The 22,340-nt window shown below is 40.0% G+C and overlaps 1 protein-coding gene across 1 annotated transcript in view; it reads right to left on the reverse strand.

Moving 5' to 3' along the window:
* Window positions 1-12,761, reverse strand: part of LRP2 (LDL receptor related protein 2) — a 138,455-nt gene extending 125,694 nt beyond the window's left edge. Inside the window, exons 1-5 of the mRNA XM_030323741.1 lie at window positions 12,755-12,761; window positions 11,905-12,015; window positions 11,459-11,572; window positions 9,624-9,740; window positions 8,445-8,596 (exon numbers count right to left, since the gene is read on the reverse strand). Coding sequence (XP_030179601.1) covers window positions 8,445-8,596; window positions 9,624-9,740; window positions 11,459-11,572; window positions 11,905-12,015; window positions 12,755-12,761 — 501 coding nt within the window. The remainder of the gene's footprint in view (window positions 1-8,444; window positions 8,597-9,623; window positions 9,741-11,458; window positions 11,573-11,904; window positions 12,016-12,754) is intronic.
* Window positions 12,762-22,340: the final 9,579 nt, after the last annotated feature.

Consider the following 22,340-nt stretch of genomic DNA (forward strand, 5'->3'; position numbering starts at 1 on the left):
CATTTGCGGTAGGTAAATTAAAATTTAAATGTACAAGTAACATACCACAACTAAATGTTGTGGATGACACAAAGCTCAGACTCAAAGTGGACAAGCAACCAATTAAAAAACTATATGAATAATGGTCATAATTAATCCACAAATTGGTCCCCTAAGAAACAAGTATAAAATTTACGTGGACCCGTTCTTCTGGCAGCAGTGCCCACTCCTAATTTGTGATGAAAAAACCCTGCTATCCACATAAATGCTGATATTTCTTTTGTCATCTGCTATGGAAGGAGGATATTTCCTGTTTCCGGTTCCAAGATATGGCAAGCGTACTTAATTTACTCACAGGAAGTATTAGCTTTGCAATGGTTGCTGATGCTCCAAGACATACCCTTCTGCGCAGTGGCACTGGTGATGGCCAGTCGGTCTTCACACATCTGGTCACAATTCCCCATATCTGGCAATCATCAAAATCTGCCACATGGGAAATAAATATTTATAACCATGTTTACCAGCATTTTTGAGCACACTCTGACAAAAGTCTTGGACGGGCCATATAGGAATGTGGTGATGCCCATATCTAAATAAGTCCCCTCTGGAGGTAGCCCAGATTCTAGGCATACAATAAAAAATAGGAATTCAGAACAGGCATCTTCATATTATGGAAATCTAAGATGATTTAAACAGTTTTTTTTTAATCTGCACAAAGGATAATTTTACAGAGGATGCACAGCACTGCTAGATTCATAGCCTTGTGATATTGCATTTCATTTTTTAATGTTGATTTACAAAATATCTGAATTTCTTCCCTTCAAAACTGTGTTTTCCCATATAGCAGCCACTAGCCCACCGTGGCTTCCTAAATTTATATTTCGATTAATTAAAATGAAAATTGGGTCGCCTGGATGGCTCAACTGGTTAAGCATGTGACTTTGATTTTGGCTCAGGTCATGATCTCATGGCTTGCACCTTGCCAGCACAGAGCCTGCTTGGGATTCTCTCTCTGCCCCTCCCTCTCTGCTCTCTCTCTTTCTCTCTCAAAATGAATAACATTTTAAAATAAATAAATAAAATGAAATAAAATTAATAATTATTTTCTTAGTCTTACTTGCCACATTTCAAGTGATCAACAGCTACATATGATCAAGGGTACCTTATGTGAAAGTAGATATAGCACATTTCCACCATTGCAGAAAGTTCTATTGGACAGTGCTACATCAGAATAAAATAAGACCTGCCCTATATCTATCCCATCAAGAAGTTACAAAACTGTAACTGCAATAAAGTATTTGGAAAGATTCATTTGCCCAGCTGCCTTTCCTCTGACATCAAAAATTATAACAGGGCGCCTGGGCAGTCAGTTAAGCGTCCGACTTCAGCCAAGTCACAATCTCGCGGTCCGTGAGTTCAAGCCCCGCGTCAGGCTCTGGGCTGATGGCTCGGAGCCTGCAGCCTGTTTCGGATTCTGTGTCTCCCTCTCTCTCTGCCCCTCCCCCGTTCATGCTCTGTCTCTCTCTGTCCCAAAAAAAAAAAAAAAAAAAAAAAAAAAAAAAAAAAAAAAACAAAGTTGGAAAAAAAATTATAACAAAAATTAAATTTAAATCATTTTTAAGACATTTTTAAAATATCTTCTCTTCTACTTATTCATTAACTTCTTATTCATTCATTCATTTAATAAGTGTTCATTGGAAGTCCATTACATGACTGAGTAGGGTTTACTGTCACCATTGTCCTAGTTCTACTTTCTAAAACTGACATATAAACAATACAGTATGGGGGGGGGGGGAGAAGCAGATGGAACAACATAAAATATAACGAGTCTTTCTCAAAGATTGTACAGCTTAAGGGCTACAGAAATTGTAGCCTATCCTTAGTAGATTGTTGCCAAATATTTCATTTGACCCTCCAAGTTCACATCCACTCTTCAGTCTCTTTCACCCTGCTCTCTTCACCTGGAGAAAGACTATCACATCCTATACCAACAGGTTCTCAGTAAATTATAATTTCTGAAAGCATTGTACCCTAGGGTCTAGAATTCTCCACATTTCTAGGACCCGATTACATTTGCAACAAATGTCACAGTTGTGAATTAGGTTCTACTATACTTGCTGCGTGGCCCTCTATCTCACAACTCCCCAACTACAAAGCTCAAGAAAGCGCTGGGATCAAGCCGAAGTTTCCAGTTTTCCCTCAAGATCAACTACAACAACATGGGCCTACATGGCCCTTTCCAAGGACTGTGACTAACCAAAGGAAAACATTAATCCAATTTGGACATGACAAGGTAAAAGGCATGTATGTATAAATAAAGGCCTTTCATGACTTATCTCTTGTGTGCCCTCACCTCAGCCCTGAGAAAGCACCACCTGAGGCTTCACCTCAGTAGAAATGAAAGTACAGGATATTCGCCCTCAAATTCCCAGAATGTCATGACCTCATTTTGAATGCAAGACCGATGAGAATATGTCTTAAGGGGCCTGCAGTCACCCCGGGAACAGGAGTTCTGATGTCAAACAGAAGAAAACCAAAGGTGAAGAAGTCATAACTAAGAATTCTCGGGTGCAAATGCCCTTCCTATCACCTGGGCTACGAGTACTTTAAAGGTTGAATGAGTGTATAAAATCACTGTCACTTTTAATGAATGAATAAGATTACAGTCTACATTATGGAGAAAAATGAAGGATAATTACTACACGTCATCAGCCAAAGTGAAAATAAGAAAATTAAGTAGACTTGAGGCTTTTCATGAGAATAGAAAAGTAGTGCAAACTGTCCTAAAAACCCTAACACACTGCTTTATAATGCCACCTCCCACGCCATTACCTTTACCTATTTTTCTTTCCTTTTATTCTTTGTCACCTCATACCAACAGATACTGCTTTGAAAATAATTCAAAAACCCCTTTTTAGCTTAGACCCCCTTGGACACCCTCTGATCCATCAGGTTGTCCTGAAATCCCACCATGCTGAATGACCTCCCTGCCCTAACTCCATACCATGATGTCATTCCGTCAACAAACAGCATGTCCTGTCAATCAGAAACAATAACCCTGGTAAACTGCTTCAGCACGCCCTCGGAGGCTCCACAGCCAGGTCAAGACTACCAGGGGCAGATGAATGGGTAGAAGTCCACAAGGATTACTTGTCAGGATTATTCAATTTTATCCTTGATTACCACTGAGGCATTCACTGGGGAGCCATTTCTAAGATGATAAGATATTGCACAGGTTTCCAACACCTGAAGCCTCTGTAATGAGCCAGCCATGCAGGGTCACAGTCATACAGAGAGTGTTTATTGAGTTGAAATGCTTGAAAGAGCAAAACCAAAAGACTTTTCCTAAAGCCCTGCTGAAACAAGTGTAACTGGTTTCGTAATGTCACGTATCAAAACTATGTGTTCTCTTTACAAAGAGAGCAAAACACAGTCTGTGAAATAAATGTTAACCCAGCTTCAAAGAACACATCTTTGAAAAACAGAGATCAAGAAAAGGTCTCTACAGGTGGCACGGGACCTAACAATCACAAAGGCCCCCAACTGCAGACTTTTGAGTTTATCTCCAAATGAAGTCATCTGTACTAAAGTCCCAGGCACACACTGCAGGGATTAAAAAAAAGATGTTCATCATGTAAGTTGAAACTAGTGCCGTAGTATTAGATCAACGACTTCCAGTGTGCTAGGAACTAGGTGAGTTTTAGAAACCCTGAAATTATCTTATGCCACAGCAGAACATTAGCATTTTCTGTATTACATTCACTAATAGGTTAAATGTATTTTTAAAAAACTCATTATGACAGTTTTCATTTATTTCAGACTCCAAAACAAAGTGGCCCAGACCTCTGACAAGTAGCCCTAGACACTTGAAAATAGAACCCAAAGCTCATCATAGACTTAGATACTGGGGGGAAAAGTGTTGGAAATGTGCTATCTAGACTCTAGGATGCAAAAAAAACAATGTCTGTGCTCGCTTCGGCAGCACATATACAAAAAAAACAATGTCTAAGAACGGTTGTAGGGCGTCACAAAACTAAGCCAAGGATTCTGAAAGAGCAATCACTTTTACTGAATAGACTTCACGGCCTATCAAGTTCCAAATGCAACGCAGCTCAGCAGCCGCCTCAGTCCCCTCTTCGGGGAGTGAGAGAAAAAAAAGAGAGAAGCTGATGGAATACTGAGAATGTGGCTTCTGGTATTTCTATTGGAATTCCTTTCTCTACTAAGAGAAAGGAGAAATGCCTAGAGAACTAAAAAGACTAGAAATCGAATTGGCAGGTGGGTGGCAATAAGTGGCGGGTGGGGCGGGGGTAGGGGGGTAGACCCTGACATTTGCCAAAGACAAAAGGAGCAGCCTCGCACCCACAGATGAACAGCACTCTGAGGAAAAGGGGACGCTGCCTTCACAATGAAGCCAGCAGCACAAGCAGGGGCTCAGAAAACCACCTAACAGTTGAGAACACTCAAGTGACCGGTATTTTTTAATTACTTGACTGCATCCCCAATCTGATGATGGTGGTGGTGATGATGATGATTGTAATAATAAAACACAAAAAGTGTCCTGATTTCATTTAATGCCCGTTGCAGATCATCATCTTTTTTATAGAATATTTTCAATGATTAGAAATTTAGGGGCTTCCTTGGGGCGCCTGGGTGGTGCAGTCGGTTAAGCATCCGACTTCAGCCAGGTCACGATCTCGCGGTCCGTGAGTTCGAGCCCCGCGTCAGGCTCTGGGCTGATGCTCAGAGCCTGGAGCCTGTTTCCGATTCTGTGTCTCCCTCTCTCTCTGCCCCTCCCCCGTTTATGCTCTGTCTCTCTCTGTCCCAAAAATAAATAAACGTTGAAAAAAAAAATTTAAAAAAAAAAGAAATTTAGGGGCTTCCTTAAATAATTTTGAGTTGTCTCTGAGTCTTCAGAATCTCTTGAAGTGATTTGTGTAAGCACGTCTATCTTATACGCATGTCTTGTCTTGTGACTGTCTTATATTCAACCAAGTAACTATACTGTTACTTCAGGGGAACAATCAATCATGGGCAAACTTTGGGGCATGGTCCCAACATTAAGAACCTAAAATTGCCTCCTTTGAACACCACAAGGACCACCTTAATTGGATTGCTTAGCGGATATAAAAATCTTATTTTCTTTGGCATATGACATATAAGTGAGTCCATTATGGTTCTCAATAACACTGAAGAATAGACTTTCTCAAAAGTTTCAAGTTAAATTGTAAACCGAGTTAATTTGTGGCATTAATTTTTTCTGGCTGTGAACAGTTATTAAGATCAACCATATTTGATATAGTATAACCAAATTGGAAGCCATGAGCTGAGACTAAAGACTGAATACACTTCATTACTTTACCCAAATTCAGTATTTTTGGCCAAATTATTTAATATTTTGGAAATTATTTCAGGAGAAGCACTTTGTAAAGTATGTCTTACATATGCCATGTCTGTTTTTATTCAGAAAACCCTGAAGAACCCCCCTATTTGGAAGGAATATCAAAAGAACAACAAATATCCTAGGAAAAATCTGAATTATCTATCTTTTGGAGATCCATAGATGACTGCCAAACTTATTTTAATGAATCATTACAGTTACCTTCCAGATGCCCTTTTGCCAACAACAGTAAAAACAAAGTTAAAAAAAAAAAAAAAAACCTGGGGGCATCTGGGTGGTTCAGTCAGTTAAGCATCTGACTTTGGCTCAGGTCATGATCTCACTGTTCATGGGGTCAAGCCCCACATCGAGCTCTGTACTAAAAGCTCAGAGCCTGGAGCCTGCTTCAGATTCTGCGTCTCCCTCTCTCCCTGTCCCCTGCTTGCACCCTGTCTCTCTCTCTCTCCAAAAATAAACAATAAACATTAAAAATAAATAAATAAAAAACCCCTATGGACACTTTCTGCTAATACGTTGTTGTTTGTGTATCAAAAATCAGAAAGAAGGAAAGAAATCAGAGCATTAAAAATCACTGTTTAAATCCTACAAAAACTAAATTGATGTTACTTGGCCATAGTAATTTTCCTATCATCAGACCCCATCCTAATCTCAGAAGGATGCAAAGCTGGCTCACATCACACTCAAAAATTTCCTAAGTGGGAAAAATCACTGCTACAATTCAGATAAGAGAGATGTGAGAAGTATCTGGTGCACCAGCATCTACTTCAATGCCAGCCAAATGAAGCAAAATGACCGTGTCTACTCTTGAACCAAGTTTCAGAATCTTCAAATACAGGTGAAATCAATAGGATTAACAACAAGCATGGCATGGGTACTGACTGGTCACCGTGGCCAGTGGAGCAGAGAGCTGATGATCTGTGTTACGTGACCACTCTTTAGTTGCTGGGTCCTGAAGAGGTATGAGCATCCTGGAGAAGAGGCCAGGGGTGAGAAGAAGCCATGTGGTAATACATCCACATGCATGTAATACCATATTAACAACCAGTGTGGCCACACCAACCCTGCTTCCAAATACTAAAAAACACGAAAAGATTTCTTCCTTCATTATGTTGTGGAACAAGTATCCATGTAGCTAGTCAACCCACTCAAAAGAACCACTCTTTTGCCTTGTGCATTTCACAAGTTTCTCAGACTTAAAACTTCCTATTGTCCAGGTTTTCTATGGGGACTGTGTTGGTCTTTGTTATAAAGATAGTCACTCCTATCCACAAGCATAAACACCTTGATGTCAGAGATCACATAACACATCAGTGTCGCAGCGTTGCACTTGTGATGAAACACAAGGCACTCCCACCTGTCACTTACCAACACAGGTGCGGGAGTTATTTTGGTCAACGATAAAACCTAGGGGACAATGACATATCCCTCCATTTGGTGACGGGTGGCATCGGTACTCACAGCTCAATATAAAACACAAAGTCACATCTAAACAGAGAAAAACACTTTGTTAAATAAATAGTGAACTCTGGACAAGACTGATTTACCTATAAAGTAAAAGCTTCCTTTATCAACCTAAAAGTTAATTAAGCATGTAGTAGAGACACAGAAATTATTACCATTCAAGCCTTCCTGCAATTTTATGCAATAAAAGCTCAATCCTATTTTTAAAAAATAAATCCTTTATTTTTTTAAGAGCTAAGATAGTGTATACAAAGGATTTTGTACACTAAAAATAAATCCTTTTAAAGTTATAACTACATGCAAGTCAAGTCATCTTAAAGGCGGTTTATGGAAAAATCAACTCATAAGCCTATCTTTTTGTTTACATAGTAGAAAAAGTCAAGAATTCCCAAGTGACTGGATTGGCAACATGAAACATGTTAACCATGGCTACTTCTAAACAACTACTAGATAATTTATAGACTACAGGTCATAAATTGTATTCCCATATAGGACACTCAATTGTCCATACAGTTGATGGATTGACGGTGGGGGGATATTCTACAACCATTTAGAAAAAAAAGAAAAAACTGGGGTGCCTGGGTGGCTCAATCAGTTAAGAGTCTGACTCAGGTTAAGCATTTTGGCTAAGGTCATGATCTCATGGTTCATGGGTTTGAGCCCCGCATCAGGCTCTGAGCTGTCAGCCTGCTTCGAATTTTGTGTGTATCCTCTCCCTCTCTCTCTTTCTCTCTGTCTCTCCCTCCTCCACTCACTCAGTAGATAGATAGATAGATAGATAGATAGATAGATAGATAGATACATAGATACATAGATACATAGATAGATAGGAAAAAAGAAAAACTAAAGTAAGGTATATATCCCAGAAACCAGAAGGTTCTTTTTTTTTTTTCCAATATAGCCAGATAAGACTTCTCCATAAGTATAAGCCAGAGAATAAAATCTCCAGAACACCTTAGAATCATCAAATTGCCATTAAAACCATTCTGCTTGGGTGAAAGAAAAAACACCACAAATATTTTGAAGCTCCTCCCATTAAGAGATGGAGTTTGTTTCATCAATCCATTGAATCTAAGCTTGGCCAGATGACCTGCTTTGGCCAATAACAAATTTAGCAAACATGACCTAAAAAGAGGTTTAAAAGAGCTCATTTGCTAGGGTTTGCCTTTTCTATCACCATGTGGAAAAAGACTAGACTGGGTTTTCATTTTAACATCTTTGATGTGTCAATGAGCCGGTCTAGGCCACAAAACTTCCTAGCCAACCCAAAGGACCACGAGAAATAAATATTACTTGGTTTAATCCAGTAAGTTTTAGGATAGTTATGCAAACACCAATACTCTCTGTATTTGGCAATCTATTATAGAAAAACAGAAACCTCTTTATCTGAGGGGTGCCTGGGTGGCTCAGTGGGTTAAGCTTCCTACTTTGGCTCAGGTCATGATCTCGTGGTTCGTGAGTTCAAGCCCCACATCGGACTCTCTGCTGTTAGCACAGACCCTACTTTGGATCCTCTGTCATCCTCTCCCTCCCCGACTCATGTGTGCTCTCTCTCAAAAACAGTCTTTATCTGAAAACTACCCAGATAAATTTCCATACTCACCACAAATCGTCCTTTGGTAATATTGGTTTCATCTTCTCCTCCTGGACAATCTAAAGTCCCATCACAAACCTTTAAAACTGGGATGCATTTTCCAGACTCTGGACAAGCCCATTCGTCTGGGTAACATTCACGAATACGATGAGTACTGCTTTCTGCAAGGGGTGGAATAAAAGAGACACAGGCCACATGGAGAGGGAGCCAACTCTTTTTATCAATATAGAGAATATAGACCAGGTGGACAAGAGAAGTCCACAAGTATTCTTAGTAAACTAGTATTTCTAACTGTACTACTGGGCGTTTACTGAGATGAGAAGTGGCAAATGGAATTATTCAAGTTCTGTTCTAAGGTGGGCAGCCAGATTATAAGAGTAAGAAGACACATGGACCTGAATTATCAACAAACTAGATTAATAACCCCTAGAAGAAAATGCAGTTAATTTAAAATCCTGAATTATAGAACTAGGGTTATCAAGGTAATAGCAAGTTTCCTGAGTTTTTATTTTGTTTTTGTCTGTCCTTTTTTTGGTTGTTCTTTTTCATTAGTGAAATGTCATCAATGTAAGAAAAACTACAACTAAACTGCAGGAAGACTGCTGCCTGGAACACTGAAACCAATGGATCTTCCCCAAGCATCACTCTTAACTATATCAGGGGCTGGAACAGTACAGGACTTGCTTTATGCTGTGGGCGTTAGTAACTTCTGAACTGTTGGAGGTACTGCTGGTGAAGGCGGTGAATATCATTGTCAATTTCCTTCTCAAAGAATCTTGAAACAATTCCCTGGGTAGCAGAGTCTCCTGCAACTACCAATCCCTAACTCTTTCTCTCACACGTTGCCTATCTTCTACCACTGGATGTCAGTGACTTATGTGGTTGAAAATCCGAATTTGAAAACAGAAAAAAGTCAGCATATATTAAAGAAGAGGGACAGACTGTCCCACCTATTCTGCTTTAATGATGACAGGGAAGAAATCATAATTTATTCTATAATTGGGGCCAGGGTCTTTTTAAGAAAAGCCAGGGGAGTCACCTCCTTCTTCCCCACCCACTAAATTACTTAAAATGCAGGCAATCCTGAGACTTGCTTATCACAGATAATTTCTAACAAGGAGAGTAGGAATACAAGTTCTGGAAAACACTTTAAGAAAATGCTTTCCAATAAGAATCTCTTCTCCTTACCACATCCATTTTCATCTCCATTATCTCTGCAGTCATCCTCTCCATCACAAACCATATTTTGACTAATGCAGTAGCCATTGGGGCAAGTGAACTGGTTGCCTCTGCAGGTCTCGTAGGCTGGAAGAAAACAGCAGTTGCACTCCAAAGACACAAATCACTTGGGAAAAATCAAGAAGTTCAACTCACTGCCTAAACTGAAACGAAACTGACTATGTCAATTTAGTCTCTAAAGTATCTCAAAACAAAACAAAACAAAACAAAACAAAACAAAACAAAACAAAAACAACCAGGAAAGAACAGGGGGAAGAGTGGAAAAAAGAAGGGGAGAAAACATAACAGCATCTTTGGGTCAAGGATGTGAACTCAGATGCCAGTCTGTCTCTCAAAATTACAAGGCAGTATGCTATAGGTTGACACAGAACAAAGAATGCAGATTGATAAAAGTGCTACAGACAGGTCAACGTCCAGCATGCCCTTACTTTATCACAAGCACCGAAATTGCTATCTAAGACCAAATGATTCTGAGTCACCCATTCTGTGTTGTCACATTCCCTTTAATACAGTCACTGAAATAAGCCCAGGGGCCAGAAAGGAAGTCAGGCATGGCTCATAAAAAGTTAGGGTGATGGGGCGCCTGGTGGCTCAGTTGGTTAACCGTCCGACTTCGGCTCAGGTCATGATCTCACAGTTTGTGGGTTCGAGCCCCACGTCTGGCTCTGTGCTGAACAGCTTGGAGCCTAGAGCCTGCTTCGGATTCTGTGTCTCCTTCTCTCCCTGCCCCTCCTCCACTCATGCTCTCTGTGTCTCAAAAATGAATAAACATCAAAAAAAAATGTTTAAAGTTAGGATGATACTGAAAATAATTTAGCAAGGCATAGGTGCCAATCAATCAAAATGAGTGTGGTTACAAAAATCACAACATTCTAGTACATAAATGACCACAAAAAGGTGCCACCTCATTTTGTGAAATCAGTAAAACTCTCTCACAGAGACTTCAAACTACATATTCCAATAAAATGAGTCCAGAGTGAGAGTGCCTGGGTGGTTCAGTCAGTTAGTGTCCAACTTCGGCTCAGGTCATGATCTCACAATCCATGAGTTCGAGTCCTGCATCAGGCTCTGTGCTGACAGCTCAAATCTTGGAGCCTGCTTCAGATTCTGTGTCTCCTTCTCTCTCTTCCCCTTCCCTGCTCGCACTCTCTCTCTCTCTCTCTCTCTCTCCTCTCTCTCTCTCTCTCTCTCTCTCTCTCAAAAATAAATAAATGTTAAAAAAATTACATAAAAAAAATTAGTCCACAGTTGGCAACCATGAGAGGTGATGTGCCTCATAGGCAATTAAAAGGAAAATAAAAAGTAGGGACAGAGTTAAAAAGTGGAGGCAACAAAAGCCACCTGCACCACACTGAAACTTTCCTGTCCCTTCAATATCAATGTGGTAAGAATTTCAAAGTAAAGAGGAGAGCTAGGACCACTGCTATAAGGGAACTTCCTCTCCCTTCGAAGTGTTCAACTATCAAGGTTATCAGACCCATTACTGAGGTATGGGTAATTTGAGAGCCTAGTGATACAATACACCTTGTACCCTTGTAGCCTAAGGGGGAAAAATGCACACTGTCCATCAGCAATCCTTCAACTCTACACAGATCCTTAGAAGATAAAAGAGTCCAGGTCTAACTACACTGCTGAAACTCATGCCATGAGGCCTAAGTGATCTTCTGGCTCCATCTGCCATCAGACATAGTGACCCTTTTGTTTGAAAAGAGTGGTACATTCGTCAGAAAATAACTACAGCAACACTCCTAGCAACCTGACCCAGCATAAGGAAATCACCGTACCACAAGAACGTTCATCACCGCCGTCTTCGCAATCAGGGTAATGGTCACAGACATAGATACGAGGGATGCACACCCCAATGTCACACTGGAACTCGTGTTGTGAACATTCCTGAGCTGTGACACAAAGTTAACGAGGGCAAGAAGAAAGAGAAGTTCAATTCCACTGTAGCCATTTAATTTCACAGGAAGATTCTGTCTCAAGTTTAAAAAGAGATTTTTATTATGCAGCAGCATGCTGGTAAATGTTTAACAACCAATTCTCCAGGAACAAAAAGGTCCTGACTCGTAGTGTTTGCCAATTTCCATGGTGCAAATACTCCCACTTCCAAATACTGACTTCAGGCTACCAACATGAATTCACCGAACACAAATTCGGGAAGAGACTGTGGAATTGGCCAGCATAAATGACTGTGCACACCATTGCACATCTTGCATACATTACTCACTGCAATTGCTTTCATCAGAAGAGTCTCGGCAGTCAATTCTCCCATCACATTTCTGACTGCTGTTATAGCAGGCTCCACTGGCACAGGTAAGCTGTTCGCATGTTGGGTATTCTAAAAAAAGGAAAATAACACACAAATCTTAAATTAAGACATTCCTTCTGCATACACTTCTTCAGTGACTACTACATGTTAGATACTAAATGCTGAGCATATACTGGAAAACAAAAGAGACCTGGTTCCTTTTACAAATTACAAACTGGGCTGTGTGCTAATTTGGGAAGTGCAGGGTTCTATGAGAATGCATAGCAGGGGGAGTCCAGAGCCCAGGGAAGTCTCCCCTGAAGAAGTGACCTATGAGCTCAGAGCTAAAGAATGAGAAGGAATTTAACTTATTCCAAAATGGAACCTTCTTTTACATAATACAGATAACATCCCAGATAGCTAGTGTACTACCAAACAGGCTTTGAGAAGTGAAGGGCTGTTTCTTTTGCCAGAGGGTTGTTTCCTTTCTGAAAACAGGCTTCTAAGTTAGGAGGGATGGGACCACTCAGTAGCCATTTACTCTTACTCAAGCTGCTTATCGTCTCTGTTACCACTTCTTTATCCATACATTTACATAATTTAGTTCACAGGGTAGAGGGACCTCAAAACACAATGTCTACAATCACATTCTGAAAAGCATAATGTGTTCTACAAGCACAAGTAACTGTTACCACATTATACACATATGCTATTAACCAGATGCTTAACTCTGGTTTTCTAGCTCAAGATGGAAAAATCAGGATGTCCCTTGCAGGAATAACATGCTGATAGTCCCTCTCCTGTGTGTCCCCATACTTGAAACACATACCTCTCATGATTCCGAATGAAGGCTTCATTCTAGTGGTTGTTTATCTGTTTCCCCCACAACATAATGACACCCTCTTAAGTTCTAGGATCCTGTCTTACCCATCTAAATTTTTTTTTAATGTTTTTATTTATTTTGAGACAGAGAGAGACAAAGCATGAGCAGGGGAGGGGCAGAGAGAGAGGGAGACACAGAATCTGAAGCAGGTTCTGAGCTGTCAGCACAGAGCCTGATACGGGGCTCGAACTGACAGACTAAGATCATGACCTGAGCCGAAATCAGATGCTTAACCGACCGAGCCACCCAGGTGCCCCTTGTCTTACCCATTTGAGAATCCCCAACACTTAGTGCAGGAACTGGATCATTACTCAAGGTGTTCAAGATATGTTAGATATTGCTACTGACTTATCACAGATGAACTTTTTAGGTAAAAAGCTTTCAAAACCATTTTGAACTTCTGCCTTTTATGGTCTTCAATATCCTCCTTCTCAAACTGATATTTTTCTTGGTCTTTTTTTTTTTTTTCCATTAAAGATTGTTCTCATAATGATTCTCATATTATCTTCAAATTTCTCTTTAAGCAAAAGGTATGCCTTAGATAAGGGCTCAAAGACTAGACAATAGAGTCCCACTTTGTGGCTCAATTTTCATTTAAGAACCTGCTTTGAGGTTTCATAGATGTGGACAGATAATTCCTTAAACAGTCCCAAAGTCTCCTTCAAGCAGGAGCAGTGCACAAAATCCTGTGCTGAAATTTTATTAAGCTTATCCTGAGTTAACAACGTGCACTTTAATGAAAGATGAACTCTCAAATGATACTTTTCCATTTTTGTACAGTGAAAGAACCCCAAATATTCTCATCTCCAAAACTTTAAAACTGGACTACTAAGTGTCTTAATACTTAGGTGTACTTAAATAGCCAAAGTTCCATTTAGTTAATCATATAATAAAATGGAAGGCATTTTAAAATAGCTGATTAAAATTTTTAATTTCTTCTGAATTTTAATTTATTTTTTAGTAGTCTAAGAATCAGCTTAGGGTTACTGCTGTCTTTTCATCATTGAGAAGGTATGCGTTACAAATGTGCCTTCAAAGGGTCATACAGCTCTGTTTATTAATTCTCACTTCAAGAGATGCAAGAGGCCAGTTGAGTCTGGCCAGCAATTCCCCTCCCTGTGTGCCAGACAGCTCCTAGAGTATGCTGTGTAGCCTTTTAAGCAGGAGAAAGATCTTAGAAAACCCTGTCTTTGTAATAGATAAGATATCTGTTTGGAGGAAAATTTATTTGGGGTTGGAGGGTGACTACCTCACTTAAGGTGATTATGGCAGATATGAAGGATCTGGGACAAATATACTGAGAGGATCACTTGTTCTCGCCGTCCTGCCTTTTGAGAGCCAGTGCCATAAAACCGGAAAGGGAAGAACTACAACAGTATCCACTGACAAGACTAAAAGTTTTCTGACACGCCTCATTCCCCCCAACAAACAACAAGGCCAGCTTGAGGGCGTCAGGGAGAGTATTGTGATGGTCAGAGGTCAGCAGTTAAACACCAGGAATGAGGAACAGCTTTCTTGTCTCCATCCACAATGATAATGAATCTCTTCTCAATAAGCCAAGAACCTGCCTCAACTCCTACAAGCCTTCTGGTCTATTCTGTGCATAGTTAACTGCGGTATATGCCCATAGGGAAGACTGCATGGAACTACCTGACTCAGCTAAATACTGAAAATATTTGGAGACCCACACAGAGGGAATGGTTCCAAACTATTCACCCCGAACAAAATAAGAAATGAACAGATTCTACTTCCCTTAAAGATTTCTATTACCAACCCCAGGAAATAGGAAGTCACAATACTTTGGGACTGGCAGATACCTAAAATCTTATTTTTTGGTTTATTTCCTAACCAGGTCAAGAGTCTAACCTCATAAACTTTTTCCCATGGAGCAAACCCATCATGTATCTTAAATGTCCTGCAAGATTTTAAGTAGAGAGAAAATTTAAGAGAAGAGATAATGCACAAGAAACCAGAGAAACCCAACCTTCTAAGTTTTGTCTTAATGGAAAGATTGACAACGATCAAGTAGCCCAAGACCTCTAAAGCTTATCTGACACAAAAATTCACAAAAAGAACACACTTGCTCACACCACCTCTTCCCTCTCCCTTCCTTACTTTCTCCACATGCCAAATGTATGTGTTTGTTCCCCTACAAATGGGAGCTTCCCCCAAATATCCATACAAGATTGGTGTGGTGCTTGAAGATTTTTAAAATTTTTCTATGCTAATGATTTTATTTGAGCAAGAAAGTACCATGTTTAGATAATCAAATAATTAAAGGGTCTGAAGTGGCTTGAAGACCTCATGGAACTCCCAGAATGGAAATCATTCACAGCAGAGCAAGATATAAATATTAACACTACTCTTTATTATCTTGACAAGAGGGCTGTGAGTACATTCTAGTCTCAGAATTTGGCAAAATGGTCAAAAAGCACATAGAAAAGAAGACAAACTTATTACAAAGAAAGGGGAGACATCTTAAAGGTAGATTATGAAACTTAAGGTAAGATTTAAAGGAAAATAAGAAATTACTGATAAAAGTCTTGCCCAAGATACCTGAGACCTTTCAAGGTCTTAGCCTCATCCTTGTAAGTTAGTTACTCTGGCTAATCCAGTCAAAGTAATGATTTGCCAGAAAAAGTTTGCTAGTTTGGCCACCAGCACTTAGTTGCAAGTACTACCCACAGTTAAATAAGCAATGACAATAAAAGCCATCAATAACATAGACTGAAAAGTAGGTGCCAGAAAGTACTCAGTATGTATGAACTCATTTCATCCTTATCACAACCCTATGAGGTACACACTATTACTCCCATTTATAGATTTCTATTCTATTGATGCTATATATGTACCTTTCTGAGGTTAAGTAATTTAAAAAAGGTCATACAACCAGTAAACTGGAGAGCCAGATTTCAAATTCAGGCAATGTGGCTCCACAATGCACATCCCTAGCATCACAATAGATGTAGCTACTGCTTAGAAGCTTCAGAGCAAGCAGTAGGAAGAAGCAAAAAATTACAGAAACAAAATGAAATTGAATGAAAGAAATAGAAACTCCTAGAAAGATAGTTTTAATAGGAAAATAAATAACTCTAGAGAAAAAGCAAAGTTTTGTTTCTTCCATTCAGTTTCCTATCCCACATTGGGAGTCTGGAGTGGTGAGGCCAACTCTAGATTTCAGCAAGTAATGGCATATTCTATTAAGGACTTCAATCTGGTATGATCCAGGAATTCCAGGAAACTCTATGCTAGGAAACAAAGCTTTCCAGGAGTACCAGAACAAACAAGAGAGTCGGCACCAAAAAAATAGACCACAATATAGCAGGGAACTCACTCTACCCCCTCCCCAGTTAAATTCAAATCCCCAAAGTGACTGCCATCATGAACTAGCACCAAGGAAATAAAGCAACATACAACAAAACAAGAGGAAATTATTTCCTGCCACTCTTCAAAAGCAATTAACAATGGCTTTCAATAAAAAGCATATACATAATAAGTTTTATAAAATGGAAATAGCAATTCAGCACCCTAGAAAGAGAAAGCAGGGATGCCTGGATGGCTTAGCCCATTAAGCGTCCGACTTCGGCTCAGGTCAGGATCTCGCATTTGTGAGTTCGAGCCCTGCGTTGGGCTCCGTGCAAGCAGCTCAGGGCCTGGAGCCTGTTTCAGATTCTGTGACTCCCTCACTCTCTGCCCCTCCCCTGCTCTCTCTCTCAAAATAAATCAATAAACATTAAAAAGAAAGAGAGAGAGAGAGAAAGCAAACACAGTAATCCCAAGGGCTAGTACCATGGGACTAAAATCAAGTTTAATCCAAGTAGCTGTCAGGAAGCAGAAGCCAAAAAGAGAAAACACATTATCTATTCCTATCTGTTCCTTACAGTGATCCTCTGTGACTCATCTGGGCAGAACAAACACACAAATTTTAAATGAAGAGACAGGAAGAGTACCCACACCACTAGAATTATGAGAGTGGCCACTTGCAAACCATAGCTAGAAATGGCGTGGCTCAGTCTTCCTATCGAGAAACTGTTCCAGATAATTGAAGATTCATCAGCAAATGACTGCTGCATGAACGTCATTATGCTGAAAGCTAGTTATTCTACAGAGTGCTATGTTCCTTTTCATTAGAATTTCATTCTATCCAACATACATTTATTGAAATCCACCTCCCTGGATACTTTGCTAAGAACTGGATAAAGAGATAAACAAAATTACAAGTGAGGTAGAAATTCCCACAATGTTGGGAGGCACCTGGGTGGTTCAGTTGGTTAAGTGTCCAACTCTTGATTTTGGCTCAGGTCATGATCTCACAAACTGGGAGGTCAAGCCCCGCTTCAGGGTCCTCACTGACAGTGAGGAGACTGCTTAAGATTCTCTCTCTCTCCCCCTCTCTCTGTCCCTCCCCTGCTCACACACCCTCTCTCTCTCTCTCTCTTTCTCTCTCTCTCAAAACAAATAAATAAACTTAAAAAAAAAGAAATTCCCACAATGTTTTAAAAAAATATTTTATTCAATCAGGGCACCTGCGTGGCTCAGTTAAGCGTCCAACTTATGGCTCAGGTCATGATCTCTCAACCCATGAGTTTGAGCCCCGCAGTTCAGAGGCTGGAACCTGCTTCAGATTCTGCGTCTCCTTCTCTCTCAGCCCCTCCCCCACTCATACTCTGTCTCCCTCTCTCTTTCTCTCTCTCTCTCTCTCAAAAATAAATGAGTGACAGTGAGGAGCAGCTCTCTGATAAGGTGACAGTTGAACAGGAGCCATTAGGCTTAGTAAAACAAGGTCACTGGTGGCATTGACAAGAATGCTTTCAGGAGATTGGTGGAAACTGCTGTTTTCAGGGAGTTCAAGAAAGAAAGAGGAGAGGAAGTGGAGGCACTCTATGTAACTTTGTTATAAAAGGGAGCAAAGAAATTGGACAACAGCTGAGAGGGGTCTTGGGAGCTTTTATTTATTTATTTTTTAACTTTTTTTTATTTTTGAGACAGAGAGAGACAGAGCATGAATGGGGGAGGACCAGAGAGAGGGAGACACAGAATCTGAAACAGGCTCCAGGCTCTGAGCTGTCAGCACAGAGCCCGACGCGGGGCTCAAACTCACGGACCACAAGATCATGACCTGAGCTGAAGTCAGCTGCTTAACTGACTGAGCCACCCAGGCAGCCCTTGGGAGCTTTTAATAAATATTTATAATGTGCTTGTATGATGATTTATTTTCTTTTAAGTTTATTTATTTTGAGAGAGAGCATGTGTGCAAGCAGGAGAGAGGCAGAGAGAGGGAGAGAAAGAGAATCCCAAGCAGGCTCTGTGCTGACAGCGTGGGGTGGACCCCATGAACCCCGAGATCATGACTTGAGCCGAAAACAAGAGTCTGACACTTAACTGATTGAGCCACCCAGGTGCCCCTGATGGAGATTTAAATAAGAAATTTTTATTTCCCCAAGGTTTCAGGGCTCTGAATTCTATCTCGACTGTAAGAACACCAAAACAGGTATGTCTGTGATGTGATAGGTAAGGGTGTCAGTCTCTCTGCTTCTGCTTTCTCACCTGGAGTAGTAGAAAGAGAACAGTAAGAGCAAGGCTGAAGGGGCAGCTTAACCGTGGAACTGAGTTTGAAGAAAAGCATGTTCTTTACGAGCCATCATAGTCTACAGAATGACTTGAATCATCCTCTTTATTCCTGTTTCCCATTTGGAGTTTCAGCAATTAGATATATAAAGGAAAATGTTTGAATTCTAAAGAACAGAAAGTCAATAGAAATAAAACTTCACGGACAAAGCGGCCCCAGTTGCAGGCAGACCAAATACTGCTGATTACCAGCAAGAAAGCCTTCATTGTAATAGGGATTTTACCCTTTCTTTGGCATTCCTAAGTATCAAAAGAGAAGTACTGCAAACCAGTGATAATTAGCAATAGTTTACTCACACCAACATCACTCTAATATGGCACTCGATAAAAACAAAATAATCTGTTCTCTTAACTGGGAAAAACTGTACTAGTTTTGAGCAACTTAAAGTCACTGTAATATATTAACTGAATGACCCATAATTGCTGCATTGTTCTGATGTTTATCTTAGACTCTGCATGAGTGGTTTTTCCTTGATGCTAATCCCATTAGAAGTAAAATGGACTGCAGTTTTGAATCTCCTGTTCCTTGGGGGGAAAAATTAATTGACAGCTATTTAATAGTAGGTGCCATTTTATAGATAGCCAGACTGAAGAATAAATAACTTGGAGAAGAAAATGAACTTTTACCTGTTTCACAGCTTTTTATAGTAGACATAACCAGAAATCGTTCTCACATAATAGAATAATCAAAAAATACCTTATGCATATTGGAACACAGCAGACAAAAAGACCAAACAATATGAAAAGCTTTCATACAACACAAATTTGTCTCAAGGATAATCTTTTTAGTGGAATCTTACTATGTTTGCCTTCCTCATCATCAGGCCCATTCTCTTCCCTCCCCTCTCCCTGCCTCCCTGAGAGAACTCTTATACACTTTTCTTTGTTCTGTACAAGGAATGTCTGGAATAGACACAAGGTGCTCTACGTTGGAGCGCAGTGTCTTGATCTTAGAAAGCTTGAAAGGGTAAAGACTATAACCTAGGGGTCTGATCCGACAGTCAGGACTATGAACTACAGGGTCGAGCTTCCTGATCCTTTGAAATATTGGGGAAAAGAATTAGATCCTTCCTTGGAGCTTTTCCAACATCATTACTATATTTAAATGATTTCTAGGGGCATAACGTATTTAGACCCCTTCGTGTAGACAATCTTACTTCTGAGAAATAGAAAAATGAAAGTCACACTCATAGGCTGATCCTGCATTTGTCCACAGGTAATGATTCCCATGTACCATGACTGCAGAAACAATAGAATAAAGTGTCATGTCTCATGAAAATGATTTCTGGGCAAGCCTTGTTTAATCCTTCATCATATTGTAATGTTCCAATTTAAAACAACTAATAAACAGCTGTTACATATCTGAAGTGAAGTAACTATGACTAAATGGATGTTAGCAACAATCAATGGCTGATAGTTAGACATTATATGCCTCCTAGTGGAAATATGCACCTGTATTTTCAAAGTATTGTGCCCCTACACACACAGACACAGGCACACACACAGACACACTCACACACACACACACACACACACATGTGCGCGCGCAGAAGTCTTTGTATCTGTTCAAGCCTCTAGACTAATGTTATTCCCAACTAGACTAGTGGAGGGAGATTTTGCTCCCACAGAACATTTAGCATTGTCTGGAGACATTTTTGGTTGTGACAAATGGGAGGTACTGCTGGCTTCTAGTAGGCAGAGGTCAGGGATACTGTTAGACATTCTACAATGCATAATGTTCCGTGCAAAAAGGATCTACCTGGCCCTTGATGTCATTTGTACAAAGGTTGAGGAACCTTGCTGTAAATATAGCTGCCAAAAACTACAGGACAGAAGAGCACGTTAAAGGACGTGCTCTGGGGATGCAATAAGCAAGATCCAGACTGTGGGAAACTCGGGACAAGTAATTTGGTTTTTTCAACAAATATATTGCAAGAGGTAAACAACAGAAATGGAAGGTAAACCTACAAATCAAAAGACAGCAACTAATTCCAATGCATAGATTTTATTTGGACTTTGCTTTAAATGGCACCACAAAAAATAATAAAAAACCAATTGGGGAATTTTAAGAACTGATTATTTTAATGGTTGTTAACTCATAGGTGTGGGTTGTGATATTGTTATGCTATGTTTCAGTCCTTATATTTTAGAGTTAAATATTAAATTATTTAAAGATAAGATTATGGGCGCCTGGGTGGCTCAATCATTAAGCATCTGACTTCAGCTCAGGTCATGATCTCGCTGTTCATGGGTTCAAGTCCCACAGTGGGTGAGTTGAAGCCCCACTTTGGGAAAAACAGGATCCCCACTTCCGGTGAACCCGCTTCTCTCTCTCTCTCTCTCTCTCTCTCTCTCTCTCTCTGCCCCTCCTGGGATTCTCTCTCTCTCTCTGCCACTCACTCACTTGCACCCTCTCTCTCTCTCTCAAAAAGAAAATATGAGCATCTGAGTGGCTCAGTTGGTTAAGCGTCTGAATTCAGCTCAGGTCATGATCTCGCAGTCCATGAGTTCTAGTCCCATATTGGGCTCTGTGCTGACAGCTCAGAGCCTATTTCGGATTCTGTGTCTCCCTCTCTCTCTGTACCCTCCCCCCACCTCAAGTAGATAGATAGATAGATAGATAGATAGATAGATAGATAGATAAATGAAATAAAGATAAGATTATACGATGTGTGAAAACTGCTTCAAAATAAGAATAAAGACATATAGGTAAGACAAAATTAGCTATGAGTTGGTAATTGATATAACTGGGTGATGAGTACAAAGGAGTTCATTATCAATTCATTCTGCTTTTGATTATATTTAAAACCTGCATGGGCATACAGTTTAGACCTAGGTTAAAAGCCTGAGGAGATGGTCAGGTCATCACATCTACCTTGTGTCATTAAGGTAAAAATTGCATAAAATAGTGATTGGAGCCCAGCATATGGCAGCTCTCTTCCCTACTTCCTGCAAGGGTTCCAAACAAAGGGAAAACAAAATGAGGCCAATTTGTCTCCCTATATTAGCACTTTCTAAAGACTTTGATCCAGGCCATTATTCTCTTTCTTGTACAAATCTGGCTGTGGCCAGGAGATCAAAGCACAAAGAAGCATGAAGGTTCTTTTCTTAACTTCCTGATTTGTTAGATTTTTTTTTATACTTCTCCATAAATAACACGTAGTAATAAATAAATAAGGCAAAGAGAAATAGGAAAGAATGCTTCATTACAAACCCCTTTTGCATGTGTCAGATTCATCTTAGAGCCATGAACCCTGAAGGATTCATGACTTGTATGATTCCAGGAGCAATTAACTATCATATAAATCTGGCTCTCTTAAGAAATCCTTATTGCACCTATTACTTGCACTTAAAAAAATAAACAAAAACTTGATTAAAAATTCCTGCTCAGATATTTTATAAAGCTCACTCACTTCCTTTCCATAACCCCTTTCTATAACAGCAGCCTGCATACTTGTACCCAGCCAGCTTTATTCCGGAAGGTCTATTGGCAAAGTTGTGAGGCAGTTGTACTGATGACTTTAGACTTGGCTGCAGGGTGTTCACATGGAATAAATCCAAACAGTCTGTTTCAGTTGCCTTTTATTTTCCCTAGAGTAGCATTTCCTTCAGTTCCATTGCATTTCCAATAAAGCACTCATTTTTATCCACTTGTAAATTAGGGATAAAGACACAGACTGTTGGCTGGTGGCACAGCCTCTGGTTCTCTCTTAAACTTGCACAAGGTAGAACTTTCTCCTTCTGTAAATAAAGTCTTTCATGAAGAGCAATCACCAGACTTGGAACCAGAAGATGGATTTAGCCCTAGCTCTGCCACATATTTTCAACCTTGAACAAGCCAGTCTACTCTTTGCAATTTTAGTTTCTTTATTTGTGAGAGAATAATAACACCTGCTCATTGAGG

This window comes from Lynx canadensis, chromosome C1 (assembly GCF_007474595.2).
Source record: "Lynx canadensis isolate LIC74 chromosome C1, mLynCan4.pri.v2, whole genome shotgun sequence".
NCBI lineage: Eukaryota > Metazoa > Chordata > Mammalia > Carnivora > Felidae > Lynx > Lynx canadensis.